The sequence below is a fragment of the Cetorhinus maximus genome, unplaced genomic scaffold (genome assembly GCF_964194155.1).
Source record: "Cetorhinus maximus unplaced genomic scaffold, sCetMax3.hap1.1 HAP1_SCAFFOLD_1438, whole genome shotgun sequence".
Lineage (NCBI taxonomy): Eukaryota > Metazoa > Chordata > Chondrichthyes > Lamniformes > Cetorhinidae > Cetorhinus > Cetorhinus maximus.
In genome coordinates this window covers 1,586-24,736 of record NW_027597379.1, presented here as the reverse complement: position 1 = coordinate 24,736, position 23,151 = coordinate 1,586, and the positions used below count along the sequence as shown (strand labels likewise).

Sequence of the window (23,151 nt, the reverse complement as noted above, 5' to 3'; positions counted from 1 at the left end):
GCAGTCCCGTGTGGTGTAGGTACACCCACAGCGCTGTTAGGGAGGGAGTTCCAGGATTTTGACCCAGCGACAGTGAAGGAACGGCCGATATATTTCCAAGTCGGGGTGGTGAGTGGCTTGGAGGGGAACTTCCAGGGGGTGGTGTTCCCCATGTGTCTGCTGCCCTTGTCCTTCTAGATGGTAATGGTCGTGGGTTTGGAAGGTGCTGTCTAAGGAGGCTTGGTGAGTTCCTGCAGTGCATCTTGTAGATGGTACACACACTGCTGCTACTGTGCGTCGGTGGTGGAGGGAGTGAATGTTTGTGGATGTGGTGCCAATCAAGCGGGACTGCTTTGTCCTGGACGGTGTCGAGCTTCTTGAGTGTTGTGGGAGCTGCACTCATCCAGGCAAGTGGGGAGTATTCCATCACACTCCTGACTTAGAGTCAAAGTCATAGAGTCATAGAGTTATACAGCACAGGAACAGGCCCTTCGGCCCATCGTGTCTGTGCTGGTCATCAAGCACCTATCTATTCTAATCCCATTTTCCAGCACTTGGCCCATAGCCCTGTATGCTGTAGAATTTCAAGTGCTCATCTAAACATTCTTAAATGGGGAGTCAGGAGGTGAGTTACTCTCTGCAGATTCCCAGCCTCTGACCTGCTCTTGTAGCCACAGTATTTCTATGGCTGGTCCAGTTCAGTTTCTGGTCAATGGTGACCCCCAGGAGGTTGATAGTGGGGGGATTCAGTGATGGTAATGCCATTGAATATCAAGGGAAGATGGCTAGATTCCTGTTGGAGATGGTCATTGCCTGGCACTTTCATGACATGAGTGTCACTCGCCACCAATCAACCCCAGCCTGGATATTGTCCAGGTCTTGCTGCATTTGGACATGGACTGCTTCAGTATCTGAGGAGTCGCTAATGGTGCTGAACATTGTGCAATCATCAGCGAACACCCCCACTCCTTTGTGCCTGTCTTCACTATGCAAGATTTAGAAAACTTCCCAAAGATACTTCAAAATCAAGCAGCAAAAAGGAGGAACTTAAAACAATCGCCACCACCAGGGACAAAGTACTGGGAAAACTATTAAACCTAAAGGCTGACAAGTCCCCAGGACCAGGTTGGCCCCCATATTAAAGTCAGAAAAGAAGTGGCTGCGGAGATAGTAGAGGCATTGGTTATAATCTCCCAAAATTCCTTCGATTCTGGAAGGGTCCAAGTGGATTGGAAAATAGCAAATGTAACACCTTCATTCAAGAAAGGAGGAAGGCAGAAAACAGGGAACTATAAGCCAGTTGGCATAACGACTGTCGTAGAGAAGGTGCTAGAATCCATTATTAAGGAGGTTGTAGCTGGGGTCACTTAAAAAATCGTAATGTGACCAGGCAGAGATGACATGGCTTTGTGAAGGGGAAATTGTGTTCAACTAATTTATTAGTGTTTTTTTAAGGAAGCAATAATAAACAAGGTGGATTAAAGGGGAACCTGTGGATGTGGTGTACTTATTTTTTCATTCATGGGATGTGGGCGGCACTGTCTAGGCCAGCATTTATTGCCCACCCCTAATTTTTTAAGGATCAGCCACATTGCCGGGACCCGGAGTCACATGTAGGCCAGATCAGGTAACTTTGGCAGATTTCCTTCCCTAAAGGACGTTAGTGAACCAGATGGGTTTTTTTTTTTAACAACAATCGGCAATGGTTTCATGGTCATCATTAGGCCTTTTAATTCCAGGTATATTTTTTGCTGAATTCACTATCTGCTCTGGTGAAATTCAAACCCAGGACCCCAAAGTTTTACCCTGGGTCTCTGGATCACTGGTCTAGTGACGATACCAACGCCTCCTCGGCAATCCTTGGATTTCCAAATGGCATTCAATAAGGTGTCACACCAAGGGTTACTACACAAGATGGTGTACATGGTGTCGGGAGTAACGTATTGGCATGGGTGGAGGATTGGTTAGCTAACAGGAAGCAGAGAGTAGGCATAAATGGGCCATTTTTGGACTGGCGGATGTAACGAGTGGAGTGTCACAGAGATCAGTGCTAGGGCACCAACTATTTGCACCCTGTATCAACGGCTTGGATGAAGGGACCAAATGGATGGTTGCCAAATTTGCCAGTGACACCAAGATAGGTAGGAAAGTAAGTTGTCAAGAGGAGGTGGAGAGTCTGCAAAGGGATACGGGCAGGTTAAAGGAGTGGGCAAAAAGTTGGCAGATGGAGCGTAAGCGTGGGAAAAAGTGAACTTGTCCACTTTGGCAGGAAGAATAGAAAAGTAGTGCACTATTTAAACGGCAAGAGACTGCAGGACTCAGGGGTGTACCGAGGGATCTGGGTGTCCTGGTACATGAATCACAGAAAGTTAGTATGCAGCTGCAGCAAGTGATTAGGAAGGCACATGGAGTGTTTATTGCAAGAGGAATGGAATATAAATGTAGGGAAGTTTTACTGCAGATATACAGGGCCCTGGTGAGATCACATCAGGAGGACTGCAGACAGTTTTGGTCTCCTTATTTGAAAAAAAGGTAATATTTCATTAGATGCAATTGGAGAAAGTTCACTCAACTCATTCTTGGGATCTTATGTTGAACAGGTTGAGTCTATCCCCACTGGAGTTTAGAAGAATGAGAGGTGATCTTACTGAAACATATAAGATCCTGAGGGGATTTGATAGAGTGGATATCGGGAGGATGTTTCCTCTTATGGAGGAGGCTAGAACTTGGGGGGCATAGGTCAAAAATAAGGTGCCTTCCCTTTAAGATGGAGATGAAGAGATTTTTTTTTAATCTCAGGGGGTCATTAGTCTGTGGAATTCTCTTCCCCAGAGAGCAGTGGAGGCCGAGCCATTGAATATATTCAAGACTGAGTTAGAGAGATTTTTGATTGACGTGGGGGTCAAGGGTTACGGGAGGGCAGACAGGGAGGCGGAGCTGAGACCACAACCAGATCGGCCATGGTCTTTTCGAATGGTTGGGGGGGGCAGCCTCGAAGGGCCGAATGGCCTACCGCTGCTCCTAAGTCCTACATTCCCAGGTTGTTCTGACCTTATGATGGAGGGAAGGTCATGGATGAAGCAGCTGAAGATGGTTGGGCCTCGGATACGACTCTGAGGAACCCTTGCGGCGACATCCCAGGACTGAGGTGATTGGGCCTCCAACAACCACGACCTTTGTGCTAGGTATGGCTCCAACCAGCGGAGAGCTTTCCCTCCCGATTGTCATTGACTCCAGTTTTGCCAGGGCTCCTTGGTACCGCACTCGGTCAAATGCTGCCATGATATCAAGGGCAGTCACTCTCACCTCACCGCCACCTTCTGAAGGGGCGAGGAGGAACGGGCAACCAATGCCAGACCTGAGGGAGACGTCAACTCAAGAGGGTATATGATATCTCACGAGTCTCTTGCCCCTAGGAGAGCAGGGACTGAATCTCGGATCTGATACCCACCCACCCACCCATCCCACGCTGAAAGGTTACTGTGGGGGGCGGTGGGGGGGTGGGGAGCGGTTAACAGTGGGCAACATTGCAGCAAGAGTCTGCACCTTGGCGCGCGGCATAGAGTCGCCAACTGTGGGCAGGCGCAATCCGGGAAGTCTCGTCATGCCAGGTCCTGCACTCCCGCTGACCGCCCCACCTGGTCGCACAGCCTTCCCCCCTCTCCCCCCTCCACGACATTTCCAATTTGAACCAAGGAACCAAACTCCGAGGGAGGCCAAGGCAATTGTCGTTACCGAGATAAGAGACACGCTGTCAAAATCATTCACCCTGCACTCATCGTGACACATGCAAGAATGCAAAATTTCAAAGGGAGCAACGATTTATTACTGCACGAGAAAAAAAAGTGCTGATTGGTCGGCAAGTCGACTTTGATTGGTTGAGGTGTTGCCATGGGGAATGCACAAGGGACCTCTTGCCTCCCACCCCAGGGTTTTTTTATTTATTGAAAGCAGGTGTGATGCCTGGACACGTTCCTTTTGGATGCAGAGGACAGGTCCCTGCACATGAATATAGGTGTCTTTTAGCAAGCATAAGTGGGCTACAGTCCGAGCCCAACTGATAACCTTAGATTGGACGTTAGTGTAATTCTTGGAGATTGTCCAGCAAGTGCCCTCTAATCACAGAATCACACGTAATGTTAAACATGATGTTCTGAGTTTCGCCCACGTGGGTTGCTTGAGTATGGTAAGTACTTTCACACCCTTGTATATCTGCTCAGAGCCACTGTCTCGGAGAATGTCTTTCATGACTGGGAACTCGAGGGATGGTTCTGGAGGTTTGTTCAGCCCCTAAAAGGGGGTCGAACGATGCTTATTCGACACTTTCTCGCTCGACAATCGCCTGAGCAAATGTTCCAGCTCATTCAGGGTTGGCTGAGTGGCCAGGGAGACAGGATCGAGAGGTCCACTTTAAAGAGCTCCTTCAATCAATGAATAATCTCAGTAACTGTTTCCCCCCACCTCCCCTTTTCTGCTCTATGTGGAGGTTGACTGATGCTGGGGGTGCAGTGCCGTCGTCCCATACATTCCCATTCCGAGATAGGCCATTCCAAATCCATGCCTCAAGGTGGTGTCACCAGGGGATGGCCACTCGACAACAGGAGGCATCGCACGTGCCTGTCAGCGCTGCCCCTCCATTAGACCCCACCCCCCCTCCCTTTGAGTGAGGGGCAGCGGTGAAGGCATGGGCAATGGCTGTGCCCACAACGGCTGGATGGCGCCAATGAAACCCTGCCACCCCAGCGAGCGGAGGGAGCGACAATGCCCGGACTAACCGATGGCCAACTGGAAGCTCCTCTGGGCCGAGCCGTACTTGTTGGTGGCGTTGCACATGACTCCACTTTGAACCATCTCGGAGGTGACTGGGAGTGACACTTTACTGGTCACAGCATTGTCGGAGGGAGTCAGCAGCTGTGGAGAAAAAAACACGAGGCGAATTGGTCACATGATCGTCTGGGAGGGAGCAGTCGTGTGACAGCTGGATTGGTCATTTGGTATCAGAGATGAGTCACTGGACACGCGACAGGACCCGCTCCCAACTCGTCCTCTCCGCGTGACAGTACCCACATCCACTCGTCCCTCATTCAGCCCTGGCAAGTCCAAGACTGCAGGCTGGTCAACCGAGGAATGCATCAACACCCCGACTTGTCCTTGCTCCACAGGCACATGCCTTCCGATGGGAGGTCTCCACCTGGAGTGGGAAACCTGGGCTGCTCCCGCGAAGGCACAATCACCAGTGATATTCCAGGTGAGACTCCCCTTGGCAACCACTGGGCACCCAAGCCTCAGGCAACATTCAGGAAAAGCCTCACCCCAGTGCACCAGCAGAGGCACTGCTGGTCAGGACTGGAGTGGTGGGGATCAACCAGTGGCCTCTTTCCTTTTGAAGCCTGTTAGAGTGTGTTGGTGGGGGGGGAGGGTGGTGAGAGAGAGAAAGGAGAGGGATTGTAGCTCATAATGGCCTGATACACACATACACACACACACACACGCATGCGGACACACAAGCACACACACACGCGGACACATGCACGCACAAACACAGGCAGACACACAGGCAGACACACGTGCACACACACATGCGGACACACATGCACACATTCACAGGCAGACACACGTGCACACACACACACACACACACATACACAGGCAGACACACAGGCTGACACACGTGCACACACACGCACACATTCACAGGCAGACACACGTGCACACACACACACACACACACACACATACACAGGCAGACACACAGGCTGACACACGTGCACACACACGCACACATACACACACGCGCAAACACACACAGGCGGACACACACACATGCACACACACACATACACATGCACACACTCACCCACGCACACACCTCTCTGTAACCCCTCCCACGCGATACCCTTGCCACTCAACCATTTTGCACAGTTACACATCGCCAGAGGCCTTTGGGCCATCCAATATTCACAGAATCAGGCGGAGGCCATTCAGCCCTTCGAGCCTGCTCCATGACTCGAAAGACAAACGGATCAGCCAGGATCTTCATGAACAGTGGAGCAGGCCCGAGGGGCCGAATGGCCTACTTCTGCTCCTATTTTGTACGTTCATAGACCTGTATCTTGACACCATCTGACCCACCTTGGTTCCTTAGCCCTTAATCCCCCTTCCCCAACAAAAACCAACCAAACCTCAGTTTTGACATTTTAAGTTGGCCCTTCCCGGCCTCCATAGCTTCCATTTTGCCTTTGTCCATCGCTTCTTTGTTGGGGTGGGCGGGGGTGGGTGCGGGGAGAGAGTTCCACACTCCCGCTCCCCTCTGTGTGAGGGAGTGCTTCCTGACATCCCCCCCTGAACGGCCTGGCTCAAGTTTTAAGGCCCTGCCCCCCACCCTTGCTCTGGACTACCCCCTGCACCAGAGGAAATAGTTTCTCTCCGTCGACCCGATCAAATCCTTGAATCATCTCACGCCCCTCAATTAGATCACCCCTTTCGTCCTCGATTGTCGAGGGGGTGCAGGCTCTGGCCTGTGCAAATGTGTCCTCGTCGTTTAACCCTTTCTGCCCCGGGATCATCCTGTTCAATCTGCGTTGCGCCGCCCTCCAAGGCTGATCTCTCCTCCCTGAGGTGTAGGGGCCCAGGACTGAACACAGTTCCACCCGAATTGGCCGGGGGTTGGGGGTGGTGGGGGGTGGGTGGGGAGGGTCGGAGAAAGGATCTGTGGGAGTGGAGCGTTGTATCATCAGTAAGGAAGCCCTTGGCTACATCGCATTTGGCCAGGGTTAATGTAATGGGGAAAGCTAAAGCAAGCATGTCCAGCTCTGATTGATGGCAGCAAATGAGCCCATCCTGAGGCAAATGCTGCTAAAATCCCGCAGGAGTGAACTGCAATTAGCAAGACCCCGAGGGACTTGCAGGCAATTCGCAAAATCACGGAGTTGAGGGGTGGGGGGCTCTGTTCTGTTTACAGCAGCTCCAGAATTGTGACTCAGCTGCAGGACTGTCAGCGAGATCGAAGGGAAAGACTACCTCTCCCAGCTGATCAGCTCAAACACTCCCAGGACAGGTACAGCACGGGGTTAGATACAGAGTAAAGCTCCCTCTACACTGTCCCCATCAAACACTCCCAGGACAGGTACAGCACGGGGTTAGATACAGAGTAAATCTCCCTCTACACTGTCCCCATCAAACACTCCCAGGACAGGTACAGCACGGGGTTAGATACAGAGTAAATCTCCCTCTACACTGTCCCCATCAAACACTTCCAGGACAGGTACAGCACGGGGTTAGATACAGAGTAAAGCTCCCTCTACACTGTCCCCATCAAACACTCCCACGACAGGTACAGCACGGGGTTAGATACAGAGTAAAGCTCCCTCTACACTGTCCCCATCAAACACTCCCAGGACAGGTACAGCACGGGGTTAGATACAGAGTAAAGCTCCCTCTACACTGTCCCCATCAAACACTCCCACGACAGGTACAGCACGGGGTTAGATACAGAGTAAAGCTCCCTCTACACTGTCCCCATCAAACACTCCCAGGACAGGCACAGCACGGGGTTAGATACAGAGTAAAGCTCCCTCTACACTGTCCCCATCAAACACTCCCAGGACAGGTACAGCACGGGGTTAGATACAGAGTAAAGCTCCCTCTACACTGTCCCCATTAAACACTCCCAGGACAGGTACAGCACGGGGTTAGATACAGAGTAAAGCTCCCTCTACACTGTCCCCATTAAACACTCCCAGGACAGGTACAGCATGGGGTTAGATACAGAGTAAAGCTCCCTCTAATAAAAACAAAAAACTACTGCGGATGCTGGAAATCCAAAACAAAAACAGAATTACCTGGAAAAACTCAGCAGGTCTGGCAGCATCGGCGGAGAAGAAAAGAGTTGACATTTCGAGTCCTCATGACCCTTCGGCAGAACTGAGTGAAGTTCGGAGAGGGGTGAAATATAAGCTGGTTTAAGGTTGGGGTTGGCGGGGGAGAGAAGTTGAGGGTGGGGTGGTTGTTGGGACAAGCAAGCAGTGATAGGAGCAGAAAATCAAAAGATGTCACAGACAAAAGGAACAAAGAGGTGTTGAAGGTGGTGATATTATCTAAGAAAATGTGCTAATTAAGAAAGAATGGCAGGATACTCAAGGTACAGCTCTAGTGGGGGTGGGGTGGAAAGACTGACAGGGTATTACAGTTATAGATTTAAAAATAATGTTCCGGGCTGAATATTGAATTCAACAACTTTAGATCTTAAACTCCCTCCCCAATCCCCACCCCCATTTCCGTTTCTTCCCCCTCCCTTTTGTTTTTTCCAATAATTTATATAGATTTTTCTTTTCCCACCTATTTCCATTATTTTTAAATCTATACCTTTTATGCCCTGTCAGCCTTTCCACCCCACCCCCAATAGAGCTGAACCTTGTTTGTCCTGCTATCCATTCTTAATAAGCACATTCTCTTAGATAATATCACCATCTTCAACACCTCTTTGTTCCTTTTGTCTGTGACAACTTTTGATTATCTGCTCCTATCACTGCTTTCTTGTCCCCACAACCACCGCACCCTCAACTTCTCTCCCCCACCCCCACCACCCCAACCCCCCCCAACCTTAAACCAGCTTATATTTCACCCCTCTCCTAACTTCACTCAGTTCTGCCGAAGGGTCATGAGGACTCGAAACGTCAACTCTTTTCTTCTCCACCGATGCTGCCAGACCTGCTGAGTTTTTCCAGGTAATTCTGTTTTTGTTTTAAAGCTCCCTCTATACTGTCCCCATCTAACACTCCCAGGGCAGGTACAGCACGGGGTTAGATACAGAGTAAAGCTCCCTCTATACTGTCCCCATCAAACACTCCCAGGGCAGGTACAGCACGGGGTTAGATACAGAGTAAAGCTCCCTCTACACTGTCCCCATCAAACACTCCCAGGACAGGTACAGCACAGGGTAAGATACAGAGTAAAGCTCCCTCTACACTGTCCCCATCAAACACTCCCAGGACAGGTATAGCACGGGGTTAGATACAGGGTAAAGCTTCCTCTACACTGTCCCCATCAAACACTCTCAGGACAGGTACAGCACGGGGTTAGATACAGAGTAAAGCTCCCTCTACACTGTCCCCATCAAACGCTCCCAGGACAGGTGCAGCACGGGGTTAGATACAGAGTAAAGCTCCCTCTACACTGTCCCCATCAAACACTCCCTGGGCAGGTACAGGTTAGATGTAAAGTGAACAGTGATTTAGAATGGTGCTGTTGGGTTTGTGACAGCCATGTCCGAGTGCACCTCAGAACCAGAACAATTCAGGTAGCTTCACCCATCAGCCTAGGTTGAACCGAGACCTTTGACCTGGAAGTTCAGCATAGGACTCGGGCCTGTGGCAAAGTGGGTGAAACCACCAACAGGGAGCTTGCCTCAGCAACCAGAGAGAGAGGAGAGGGACAGTTTGAGGGAATCCACTCCCCAAACCAGGAACGCCTCTCAAACTCTCAATCCCAGGTGTGCTGCCCATTCTTGCACAAGGACTCAGTTCAGTCATTAATGGGGTGACTGATATTCATCCATATCGAATTATCAACCCTTTCAGCACACAAGGAGGCCATTCGGCCCAACAGCATTGTGCTGGCTCTTTGAACGATCGATCCACTCTTCCCCCCTGCTCTTAACCCCACAGCCCTGCAAATTTCCCTCCCTTCAAGTATTTCTCCAATTCTCCTCTTTGGAAAGTTCCTATTGAATCTGCTTCCACCGCCCTTTCAGGCAGCGCCTTCCAGATCACAACAACTCGCTGTGTCAAAAAATAATTCTCCTCATCTCCCCCTCTGGTTCTTTTCCCGATTCTCTTCAATCTGTGTCCCTCTGGTTACCGACCCTCCTGCCGCTGGAAACAGTTTCTCCTTATTGACTCTATCCAAACCCCTCATGGTTTTGAACGCCTCAGTTCAACTCCCCCTTAACCTTCTCTGCTCCGAGGAGAACAATCCCGCTGTCTCTCCTCTCTCCACATGAACTGAAGCCCCTCATCCCTAGGACCGTTATGGTAAATCTCCCCCCACCCCCTCCCCAAGGCCTCAGTCTCCCTCCTAAAGTCCTGGGCCCCAGAAGTGGACACTATCCTCCACCTGAGGCCTAGCCAGAGGCTTAGAAAGGTTTAGCAGTAACTAACACCAGAGGAAGGACTCATGCTCCACTGGGTGAATAGTCCCGGACTGAAACGTAACTCCCTCAACTCTTTAGAGCCTCCGCTGCGAACGGGATCATGATTCAGGAACACAAGGAGGCCATTCAGCCCCTCGAGCTTGTTCAATCCCGGCCTTCGCTTTAAAGGGAATGTGTTACACGTACTTGCTGCATCTCCACGCTCCACATGATCTTGGGTTTCGGGTGTCCGGAGGCCGTGCAGGTCAGGGTGACACTCTCTCCTTCCTTCTGCACAATCACCTCGGGGGGGTTGTTGTGCAGAGATGGTTTCCCTGGGTGAGCAAAGAGAAGGAAGCACAATTGGTAGAATCACCCGGGGTCAGCAATTTGTCTGTGCCTCATCCCACCCGGCAGGCCAAAACCCACCCCCACATCGGCGCCGTTTGTCCCTCCAGACCCGGCTATTCCAACACCCGCCTGGCCGGTCGTGCATTGCCCCGCCCTCTGTAAATTTCAGGCCATCCTAAAACTCTGCACCCAAACTCGTGCCAAGTCCCGTTCACCCCACCCCCCGCCATGGCTCCCAGTCCGCCAACGCCTCCATTTTGTAACCCTCGGCCTTGTGCGTTCCAAAGACTCAAAGAATCAGGGAACAGCACCAAAAGGAGGCCAATCAGCCCATCCAGGCTGTGCTGGCTCATCAATCCCCGTTCTTTCCCCACATCACTGGAACGTTTTTCCCTTCAGGATCCCATCCAATTCCCCTCAGAAGGCTCCAGCCGAACATCTATCCTCCACCCGCTCAGGCCGCGCGTTCCTAACCCGAACCGGTTCACCGTGTTCAAAACGTTCGGCCTCGTGCCGCCCCCGGTCCTCTGGCCAATCCCCGGGAACCTGCGCTCCTCCGATTGTCGGTCCCTCAGCCGCTGGAAACTACTCCTCCCCAATGACTCGATCCAAACCCTTCGTGGCTTTAAACACCTCCATCGAATCTGCTCTCTGCTCGATGGAGAACTACCCCAGCCTCTCCTTTACCTCCGAGGAACTGTAATAATCTCATCCCTCCAACCCTTCCAGTAAATCTCTTCTGTACTTTCTCCAAAGCCCTTCACCTCCTCCGGAGCTCTGGTGTCCCGAATGGGACACAATACGTCAGATGGACCTAAGTTGTTTAAATCTCTCCACAGCCTCTGCGTCCACTCCTGATCTCTGTAACCTCCTCCAGCCCCTACAACCCTCCCTATCTCTGTCACCTCCTCCAGCCCCTACAACCCTCCCTATCTCTGTAACCTCCTCCAGCTCCTACAACCCTCCCTATCTCTGTCAACTCCTCCAGCCCCTACAACCCTCCCTATCTCTGTAACCTCCTCCAGCCCCTACAACACTCCCTATCTCTGTAACCTCCTCCAGCCCCTACAACCCTCCCTATCCCTGTAACCTCCTCCAGCCCCTACAACACTCCCTATCTCTGTAACCTCCTCCAGCCCCTACAACCATCCCTATCTCTGTAACCTCCTCCAGCCCCTACAACCCTCCCTATCTCTGTAACCTTCTCCAGCCCCTACAACCATCCATATCTCTGCAACCTCCTCCAGCCCCTACAACCCTCCGAGATCTCTCCAATTCCGGCCTCTTGCCCATCCCCCGATTCCCATCGCTCCACCATTGGCGGCCGTGCCTTCAGCTGCCTGGGGGACCCTGAGCTCTGGAATTCCCTCCCTAAACCTCTCCGCCTCTCTATCTCTCTCCCCCCTCCTTTAAGACGTTGCTTTGGACTGGCCTCTTTGACCGAGCTTTTGGTCACCCTGTCCCTAACAGCCCCTTAAATGTCTCGGGGTCAAATTGCGTTTGAGAACCGCTCCTGTGAAGCACTTTGGGATGTTTTATTATGTTAACGGTGCTATATAAATGCGCATTGTTAACTGTGTTGAAACGGTTTGCTGGTGTAAGCCGATATTTTTTGAGGTGTTTCCTCCATTTCAGGTGTGCGCACGTGTGGGGCTTTGAATTCTGTCTTACCTTCGACCAGCACCTCCAGGTTTTGGGTTTTCATGAGGCCACGGATGGAGGGAACACTGGCCTCACACACGTATGTCCCACTGGACTTGTAGCTCACCTTCTCCAACTTGAGGGTCCCGGAATGGGAGAGTTGCTCCTCGCCCTGTGAGAAAAGCGAATGGGGTACCTCAGTCAGTGCAAACGCTGGGCAGGCAAGAGGCTTCGCAGCTGTTACTGGCGGGGGCATAGGAGTGTGGGGATGTTACTGGACCAGCGAATCCAGAGGCCTGGAGAGGTGGGGTCGAATCTCACCGCGGCAACCGGGGGAATTTCAACTCATTTGATCAACTAAAGTCAGGAGAGGTGAGGCTGGGAATCCTGCGATGAGTAACTCACCTCCTGACTCCCCAAAGCCTGTCCACCATCTACAAGGCACAAGTCAGGAGTGTGATGGAATACTCCCCACTTGCCTGGATGAGTGCAGCTCCCATAACACTCAAGAAGTTCAACACCGTCCAGGACAAAGCAGCCCCGCTTGATTGGCACCCCATTCACAAACATTCACTCCCTCCACCACCGACGCACAGTAGCAGCAGTGTGTGTACCATCTACAAGATGCACTGCAGCAACTCACCAAGGCTCCTTAGACAGCACCTTCCAAACCTACGACCGCTACCATCTAGAAGGACAAGGGCAGCAGATAGATGGGAACACCACCACCTGGAAGTTCCCCTCCAAGCCACTCACCATCCTGACTTGGAAATATATCGGCCGTTCCTTCACTTTCGCTGGGTCAAAATCCTGGAACTCCCTCCCTAACAGCACTGTGGGTGTACCTACACCACATGGACTGTAGCGGCTCAAGAAGGCAGCTCACCCCCACCTTCTCAAGGGGCAATTAGGGATGGACAATAAATGCTGGGCCCAGCCAGCGACGCCCACATCCCGTGAATGATTTTTAAAATAACGAGCTCACCTCAGTAATGGTGAGCGTGAACATGACTGGATTGTGGTTAAAAACCCCATCTGGTTCACCGATGTCCCTCGAGGGAAGGAAATCTGCCCTCCTTACCCGGTCTGGCCCACATGTGACTCCAGACCCACTCTTAACTGCCCTCTGATTCGGCCGAGGAAGCCACTGTCTTGTGTCAAACCCAGATACAGGAACCTGCAATCGCTCAGGCATCAGCATTGCAAGCAGGCCAGGGGCAGTTAGAGATGGGGAACAAATGCCAGCCTTGCCAGTGAAGCCTAGAGATTGTGACAGAGGAGGGTCAGGATGGAGAAGAGAGATCATGGTCTGAAGCTGTTGAACTCAATATTCAGTCCGGAAGGCTGTAAAGTGCCTAGTCGGAAGATGAGGTGCTGTTCCTCCAGTTTGCGTTGAGCTTCACTGGAACATTGCAGCAGGCCAAGGACGGACATGTGGGCATGAGAGCAGGGTGGAGTGTTGAAATGGCAAGCGACTGGGAGGTCTGGGTCATGCTTGCGGACAGACTGAAGGTGTTCTGCAAAGCGGTTACCCAGTCTGCGTTTGGTCTCTCCAATGTAGAGGAAACCGCATTGGGAGCAGCGAATGCAGTAGACTAAATTGAGGGAAGTGCAAGTGAAATGCTGCTTCACTTGAAAGGAGTGTTTGGGCCCTTGGACGGTGAGGAGGTGGGGGAGGAGGTAAAGGGGCAGGTGCTGGACCTTCTGCAATTGCATGGGAAGGAGATGAGGAGTTGGGAGTGATGGAAGAGTGGACCAGGGCGACTCGGTAGGTAGGTCAGGTCTTTCTCACGTGTCGGCGCAGACTCGATGGGCCGAAAGGCCTCTTCTGCACTGTGAGATTCTGTGTCTCTGAGAGAATGGTCCCAACAGAATGCTGATTGGGGGGCTGAGGGGAAGATGTGTTTGGTGGTGACCCCCTTTTTTAACCCATTTTAAAAAAAATTATTCTTTCATTTTTTTTTTGTTCATTTTTTGAATCCTTTTCCCCCACCGATCCCCCCGCTTCCCCAAGAGGGCCACCTGTCACTTGTTTCTCTGTTGTTCTTGCTCAGGTCGCTTGCCCTTGTTCTTCCAGTAACACATTCTGCTATCTTTCCTTTATGCCGCTATCAGTACTTTCTTCAGTCTTTAACATCACCGTCAACACTCCCTTTGTCTCGTGCCCGTGACATCTTTGTCAAACTCTCCTGAGCTCCCACCTGTCCCTGATCTCCTATCCTGCTCCGCCTGCTCCACCACCCACCCAACCCCCTCCTCTTTAACAGTGCAAAAATCCATCACATTCCCACTTCCCTTGAGCTCGGAAGAAGAGTCACATGGGTTTGAACTGTGAACTCTGTTCCTCTCTCCACGGACACTGCCAGAGTCTTACCGGCATTTTCTGTTTTCGTTTAAAGCCCGTGGGTTAATGGCTTAACGGATATGTTAACGAGACCACGGTGATATCGGCGATGGAACTGTGACATCGGTGGTCAGGTGACCAAGAGGCCCCCAGTGAGAGCCAGGCGCAGAAGACTCCGCCTCCCAAATACCGCGGGGTGGAATTTTACACCGGCGGGATTTTACAGTCCTGCCAAAGCCAACGGAACACGAATGGATTGCCGCATTTTACTGCCCTGTCCCCGCCCCCACGTGCTTACCTCGAGGTCTTGGTAAATGGCTCTTAATCAATTAACTAACCAAAGGTTACGGGGAGTAGGCAGGATGATGGGGTTGAGAAACTTATCAGCCATGATCGAATGGCGGAGCAGACTCAATGGGCCGAATGGCCTAATTTCTGCTCCTATGTCTTATGTTGTTAACTGTTTGCAGTGAAACCGCACCAGCTAAACTCGAGCCTGGGATTTTTTATTCAAAAACACAGTTTGGTCTCTTAAACCGAGTGCGACAAGCGCTGGCGCCATTGGCTCCAGGTCAACGGTTGGCCACGGTTTCTCGCAAAAACAAAGCAATGATTTTCGCAGCGGTTTACAGACCTTTCTCCACATGATCTTGGGGGTCGCAGACCCTTGTGTGATGCAGGAAACTTGCACGTCTTCCCCCCGATGCACAGTGATTGGCCCCTTGCGGTTGAGCACCAGAGGGTCCAGATCTGCTCGGACAGGAGGAAAGAGCGAGATTAACGTGGTCAGGTGCGACCCGACAGACAAACCTACGGCTTCCTCCACGTCTGCCCGACCCACCCTCTCAGTACGGGAAGGCCTGACCACACCCTGACGCTAGATGCCTGCCATCTCATGGTTTTCTGTATCTAAGGGTGTGGACATCAGGGCCTGCGGCCTTCTCCAGGCCCCCCGCCAAACTGGCATCAAGTGTCACCATGCAACCTTCCCACAATGCTCGGGGTCACCGGCTCTGATTGGATGCACTCCTAGAGGTGTCATCACATGACCCCCCGACTGCCCCACCCAACTCTCCCGTCATTGGACACCATCTTGGCAATTCCAGGCCATCTCTGCGTCCAATTGGAAGGCCAGCAAACTCTCCGTCACCCAATCAGGTGATGCTTGGCTCTTGTCCTCACAATTTTCACTCATATCCAATGCCCCCCACCGCCCCCCTGCAAACCCACCACCCCCCCACCCCACTCCGCCCACATGATTTTATTTATCTCTTGGGTTTTTATTCGCTGAAAGACTCCTGTTGAGTGAGGCTCTACTTGTTGCTAGGCCCAAGGCAGGAAGCAGGGCCTACACCGAGCATCCCTCCATCCCCAACGTAAGGTCTGATCTTGGGATTTCAGAGGTATGCTGAACCCAGGCCCTATTGCCACTTATCCTCTCTTCCTACATCAGGAGCCAACAACTCTACATGTGGAGAGGAACTCGCCCAGCTGTCTCCCCAGCCAGTTCTTCCCTCCTTGCATTTTTATCGCACCGTTGACATGGTTAAAATGACCCAAGGTGCTCCCCACAGGGACGAATTCGTAAACAAAATTTGACCCTGAGCCACATGAGGAGACATTAGGTGGCCAAAATCTTGGTCTAAGAGGTCCGTTTTAAGGAGCGTCTTAAAGGAGGAGAGTGAGAGAGAGAGAGGGAGAGAGGTGGAGAGGTTTAGGGAGGGAATTCCAGAGCTTAGGGCCCCCCAGGCAGCTGAAGGCCCGGCCGCCAATGGCGGAGCGATGGGAATCGGGGGATAGTCAAGAAGCCGGAATTGGAGGAGCGCAGAGATCTCGGAGGGTTGTAGGGCTGGATGAGGTTACAGAGTTAGGAAGGGTTGTAGGGGCTGGAGGAGGTTACAGGGATAGGGAGTGTTGCAGGGGCTGGAGGAGGTTACAGGGATAGGGAGAGTTGTAGGGGCTGGAGGAGGTTACAGAGATAGAGAGGGTTGTAGGGGCTGGAAGAAGTTACAGAGATAGGGAGAATTGGAGGGGTTGGAGGAGGTTACAGAGATAGGGAGGGTTGTAGGGGCTGGAGGAGGTTACAGGGATAGGGAGTGTTGTAGGGGCTGGAGGAGGTTACAAGGGTAGAGAGTGTTACAGGGGCTGGAGGAGGTTACAGGGATAGGGAGGGTTGTAGGGGCTGGAGGAGATTACAGAGATAGGGAGGGATGTAGGGGCTGGAGGAGGGAACAGAGATAAGGAGGGTTGTAGGGGCTGGAGGAGGTTACTGAGATAGGGAGGGTTGTAGGGACTGAAGGAGGTTACTGAGATAGGGAGGGTTGTAGGGGCTGGAGGAGGTTACAGAGATAGGGAGGGGTGTAGGGGCTGGAGGAGGTTACAGAGATAGGGAGGGTTGTCGGGGCTGGAGGAGGTTACAGAGATAGGGAAGATTGTAGGGGCTGGAGGAGGTTACAGAGATAGGGAGGGTTGTAGGGGCTGGAGGAGGTTACAGAGATAGGGAGGCAATTAGGGTGGGGACGGATTTGAACTAGGATATGTTGGTTCACTGGGGTTTTATGTACATCCTATCAATAGGGGATATATATAGGCAGAGAACAACATCAGCCAGAGTGAGGCAAATTTCCACCTAATTCAGTCTGGACAGACCGAGAGAGGTGAAAATTGTCTTGTAGGTTTGCAAGGGAACAGAATGTATCTTACAATTCACTTCAATGCTGAGCTCCTTTTTCAATTCCACCTCAGAGGGAGCATCAAAGTCCAGAGCCTCACACTGGTATTTTCCACTTTGCTGCTTGGTTATGTTCTTCAAGCGCAGGATCCCATCCTTGTTTGTGCGAAGGTCTACTTCCTCACCATCCTGAGGGGAAGATTAACCTCATCATCAGCCAACAAAAGAATTCCCAACGGAATCACACAGTGATCCATAATGAAAGATTCGATCAAATAAACCACAGCACCTTCACCATAACATTGTCAAACCCCTCACCGTAACCCTGCCAACCCCTCACCGTAACACCGCAAAACCCTCACTGTAACACCGCCAAACCCTTACCGTAACACTGCCAAACCCTCACCGTAACCCTGCCAACCCCTCACCGTAACACCGCAAAACCCTCACTGTAACACCGCCAAACCCTTACCGTAACACTGACAAACCCTCACCGTAACACTGCCAAACCCTCACCGTAACCCTGCCAACCCCTCACCGTAACACCGCCAAACCCTCACCGTAACACCGCCAACCGCTCACCGTAACACCGCCAAACCCTCACCGTAACCCTGCCAACCCCTCACCGTAACACTGCCAACCCCTCACCGTAACCCTGCCAACCCCTCACCGTAACACCGCCAAACCCTCACCGTAACACCGCCAACCCCTCACCGTAACACTGCCAAACCCTCACCGTAACACCGCCAACCCCTCACCGTAACACTGCCAAACCCTCACCGTAACACCGCCAAACCCTCACCGTAACGCCGCCAACCCCTCACCGTAACACTGCCAAACCCTCACCGTAACACCGCCAACCCCTCACCGTAACACCGCCAAACCCTCACCGTAACACCGCCAACCCCTCACCGTAACACTGCCAACCCCTCACCGTAACCCTGCCAATCCCTCACCCTAACACCGCCAACCCCTCACCGTAACACCGCCAAACCCTCACCGTAACACCACCAACTGCTCACCGTAATAACGCTAAACCCCTCACCGTAACAACGCTAAACCCCTCACCGTAACACCGCCAACCGCTCACCGTAACACCGCCAAACCCTCACCATAACACCGCCAAACCCCCCACCGTAACACCGCCAACCGCTCACCGTAACACCGCCAAACCCTCACCGTTACACTGCCAAACCCTCACCGTTACACCGCCAAACCCTCACCGTAACACCGCCAAACCTTCACCGTAATACTGCCAAACCCTCACCGTAACACCGCCAAACCCTCACCGTAACACCGCCAAACCTTCACCATAACACCGCCAAACCATCACCGTAACACCGCAAAACCCTCACCGTAACACTGCCAACCCCTCACCGTAACACTGCCAACCCCTCACCGTAACACTGCCAAACCCTCACAGTAACACCGCCAAACCTTCACCGTAACACCGCCAAACCCTCACCGTAACACTGCCAAACCCTCACCGTAACACTGCCAAACCCTCACCGTAACACTGCCAAACCCTCACCGTAACACTGCCAACCCCTCACCGTAACACTGTCAACCCCTCACCGTAACCCTGCCAACCCCTCACCGTAACACTGCCAACCCCTCACCGTAACACTGCCAACCCCTCACCGTAACACTGCCAAACCCTCACCCTTGCGCCCAACTTCCTCGCCCCGTTTGAGGAAACCTTTCACTCTCAAAATCTGCCCCTCCACTCTGCGCACTCCCTTCGCCCTCATACTCCAGCCCCCTCGCCCTCACTCTCCGCACCCTTCAGATCTCCCCCTCATCCGCCGCCCGCGCTCTGGTATACCCCTCGATCCCCCCTGACCCCTTCCCATCGGTCCCAATCTCCTGACCTTCCCAGCTCTGTTGCCCTTCCCACCCACTGTCCGGCCCCTCCCCACCACCACCACCCACCCCCCGCACCCCCCCCACCCCGCCCACCAAACCAGCAACCAGCGCCTCCACCATCCCCTCCCCTGTCACTCACCTCAAGCTTATAGAAGGTGTAGTCAGGCTGAGGAAAGCCATCCGCTGTGCACTGGAGCGTGACATCATCACCTTCCTTGATCATGGCGGCCGACATAAGGTTAAAGGTCACGACCTCTGTGTGGTCTGAGAGGGAGAGCGGGGGGGGGGGACAGGGAAGTGAGGGTCAGTGCTGCCAGAATGCCGATCGGAACTCAACCCTCTCCGCGCAGCAATCCCCTCCCCCCAGCGCCATCCCAACCCCCGCCGCTCCCAAATCTCAGCCCCATTTACCCAACTCATCGTCAAATCCCTCGGACCCCACTTTACCCAATAAAAACCTGTTCACCTCAGTCCCGAAATTTCCAACCGAGCCCCAGAATCCACAGTTTTTGGGGATGGGAGGGGCAGAGAGATCCCGATTTCCAATTCCCCTGTGTGAAGAAACGTTTCCTGACATCAACCCCTGAACGGCCCTGGATCCAATGTTCAGCTCCTGGGTCCCCAGTTCTGGACTCTCCCCACCCACCACCCACCCACCCCCAACCAAACCCACTCCTCACTCCCCCACCACCACCCACCCCCCACACCCCCCCACCCCAACCCCCCACCACCCCCCACCCCTAACCCACCCCCACCACACCCCCTCCAACCCCCCACCCCCCAACCCGCCACCAGCCCCCACACACCCCCACCACCCCCCACCCCTAACCCACCCCCCACACACCCCCTCCACCCACCCTACCAAACCCACCCCCCAACCCCCCACCACCCCCCACACACCACACACGCCCTCCACCCCCCCACCAAACCCACCACCCCCACCCCAAACCCCCACCACCCCCCACCACACCCCCTCCGCCAAACCCACCCCCCACCCCCCCACCAAACCCATCCCCCCTTCACCTGCCAATCCCAACCCCCCCACTCCAGCAGATCAAACCCACCCCACACCCCCCTCACCCCACACCCAAACCCCCCCATCGTGAAGCCCCCCCCCCCCCCCCCCACCGCCCCCCCCAGCAGCGCCCCGGAAAGTGCGACAGGACTCACAGAAGAGGGAGATCTGGAAGGCCTCGGAGTCCAGGGTGTGTTTCCTATTGTTCATCATCTGATAGTGAACCTGGCAGTGATAGCGCGAGTCCTTATCAGCCTTGGACAGCCTGAGGTAGAGTTTGTTGGTCACCGTGTAGAGTCCGCTGGCTTCCTTTACAACGCGGGGAATCATGTACATTTCTAAACGCAGAGAGGGGAGGGGGTGGTAAGAAACTGCTCTTCATCTCACCCCATCACCATCTCCTCTATTCCTCCCTCCCTCACGAGTTTGTCCAGCTTCTCCCCTTAAATCCATCGGCACGATTCACCTCAAAGACCCCCCATGGCCGACACTCCCACATCCTCCGCACGGTCTGGGGAAAGAATGTTTCTCCTGATTTCCCCATTCCATTCATAAGTGACTGTCCTGTATCGGTGCCAACGCCACACTCCCCATCCCCCTAAACACTCCCCATCCCCCTAAACACTCCCCATCCCCCTAAACACTCCCCATCCACTTAAACACTCCCCCATCCCCCTAAACACTCCCCCATCCCCCTAAACACTCCCCCATCCCCCTAAACACTCCCCCATCCCCTTAAACACTCCCCCATCCCCTTAAACACTCCCCCATCCCCTTAAACACTCCCCCATCCCCTTAAACACTCCCCCATCCCCTTATACACTCCCCCATCCCCATAAACACTCCCCATCCCCTTAAACACTCCCCCATCCCCTTAAACACTCCCCCATCCACTTAAACACTCCCCCATCCCCTTATACACTCCCCCATCCACTTAAACACTCCCCATCCCCCTAAATACTCCCCCATCCCCCTAAACACTCCCCCATCCCCTTATACACTCCCCCATCCCCCTAAACACTCCCCCATCCCCTTAAACACTCCCCCATCCCCTTAAACACTCCCCCATCCCCTTAAACACTCCCCCATCCCCTTAAACACTCCCCCATCCCCTTAAACACTCCCCCATCCCCCTAAACACTCCCCCAACCCCCTAAACACTCCCCCATCCACTTAAACACTCCCCATCCCCTAAACACTCCCCCATCCACTTAAACACTCCCCCATCCCCCTAAACACTCCCCCATCCCCTTATACACTCCCCCATCCCCCTAAACACTCTCCATCCCCCTAAACACTCTCCATCCCCCTAAACACTCCCCCATCCCCCTAAACACTCCCCCATCAGTACTGAGGGAGCGCTGCACCATCGGAGGGTCAGTACTGAGGGAGTGCTGAACTGTCAAAGGGTCAGTACTGAGGGAGTGCTGCACCATCGGAGGGTCAGTACTGAGGGAGTGTTGCACTGTCAGAGAGTCAGTACTGAGGGAGTGCTGCACTGTCGGAGGGTCAGTACTGAGGGAGTGCTGCACTGTCGGAGAGTCAGTACTGAGGGAATGCTGCACTGTCAGAGAGTCAGTACTGAGGGAGTGCTGCACTGTCAGAGGGTCAGTACTGAGGGAGCGCTGCACTGTCAGAGGGTCAGTATTGAGGGAGTGCTGCACTGTCAGAGGGTCAGTACTGAGGCAGTGCTGCATTGTCGGAGAGTCAGTACTGAGGGAGCGCTGCACTGTCGGAGAGTCAGTACTGAGGGAGCGCTGCACTGTCAGCGGGTCAGTACTGAGGGAGCGCTGCACTGTCAGAGGGTCAGTACTGAGGGAGTGCTGCACTGTCGGAGGGTCAGTACAGAGGGAGTGCTGCACTGTCAGAGGGTCAGTACTGAGGGAGTGCTGCACTGTCGGAGGGTCAGTACAGAGGGAGTGCTGCACTGTCAGAGGGTCAGTGCTGAGGGAGTGCTGCACTGTCGGAGGGTCAGTACTGAGGGAGTGCTGCACTGTAAGAGGGTCAGTGCTGAGGGAGTGCTGCACTGTCAGAGGGTCAGTACTGAGGGAGTGCTGCACTGTCGGAGGGTCAGTACTGAGGGAGTGCTGCACTGTCAGAGGGTCAGTACTGAGGGAGTGCTGCACTGTCGGAGGGTCAGTACTGAGGGAGTGCTGCACTGTCAGAGGGTCAGTACTGAGGGAGTGCTGCACTGTCAGCGGGTCAGTACTGAGGCAGTGCTGCACTGTCGGAGAGTCAGTACTGAGGGAGCGCTGCACTGTCAGAGGTTCAGTACTGAGGGAGTGCTGCACTGTCAGCGGGTCAGTACTGAGGGAGCGCTGCACTGTCAGAGGGTCAGTACTGAGGGCGCGCTGCACTGTCGTAGGGTCAGTACTGAGGGAGTGCTGCACTGTCGGAGGGTCAGTACTGAGGGAGTGCTGCACTGTCAGAGGGTCAGTACTGAGGGAGGGCTGCACTGTCAGAGGGTCAGTACTGAGGGAGTGCTGCACTGTCGGAGGGTCAGTGCTGAGGGAGTGCTGCACTGTCGGAGGGTCAGTACTGAGGGAGTGCTGCACTGTAAGAGGGTCAGTGCTGAGGGAGTGCTGCACTGTCAGAGGGTCAGTACTGAGGGAGAGCTGCACTGTCGGAGGGTCAGTACTGAGGGAGAGCTGCACTGTCGGAGGGTCAGTACTGAGGGAGCGCTGCACTGTCGGAGGGTCAGTACTGAGGTGAATGCAAAAGATCCCACAGCCACTATTTGAAGAAGAACATGGCGGGTGGGGGGTTCTACCCAGTGTCCTGGGACCAATATTCATCAAAGCCATTGAAGTGCAGGTGATCTGTGTCATTATCACACTGCTGTTTGTGGGATCTTGCTGTGTTATTTTCTGCATTACAGCAGTGAATTTGAAAAGTATTTCCGTGGCCCTAACGCACTGAGAGGTGAAAGGGTTTATTTCAATCTCAGCACTGACACTGGGAGTGTCGGCCTGGAGTAAAGGGCTCCAGTCTCTGGAATGGAGTTCGAGCTCACAACCTTCTGACCCAGAGCAGGGAGAGGGGGAGAGGGGGGCAGAGGGGAGGGAGGGGAGGGAGAGAGAGGGCAGGGAGAGGGGGGGAGAGGGGAGGGAGAGGGCAGGGGGAGGGGAAGGGGAGAAAGAGGATGGCAAAGTGGG

At 53.5% G+C, this 23,151-nt stretch overlaps 1 protein-coding gene across 1 annotated transcript in view; it reads right to left on the bottom strand.

The window, feature by feature from the left end:
- LOC144676224 (basal cell adhesion molecule-like) overlaps positions 1-20,332 on the bottom strand; it is a 37,445-nt gene extending 17,113 nt beyond the window's left edge. The window contains exons 1-7 of the mRNA XM_078536713.1: positions 20,152-20,332; positions 19,121-19,245; positions 17,148-17,304; positions 15,079-15,194; positions 12,131-12,272; positions 10,316-10,443; positions 4,755-4,890 (exon numbers count right to left, since the gene is read on the bottom strand). Coding sequence (XP_078392839.1) covers positions 4,755-4,890; positions 10,316-10,443; positions 12,131-12,272; positions 15,079-15,194; positions 17,148-17,304; positions 19,121-19,245; positions 20,152-20,332 — 985 coding nt within the window. The remainder of the gene's footprint in view (positions 1-4,754; positions 4,891-10,315; positions 10,444-12,130; positions 12,273-15,078; positions 15,195-17,147; positions 17,305-19,120; positions 19,246-20,151) is intronic.
- Positions 20,333-23,151: the final 2,819 nt, after the last annotated feature.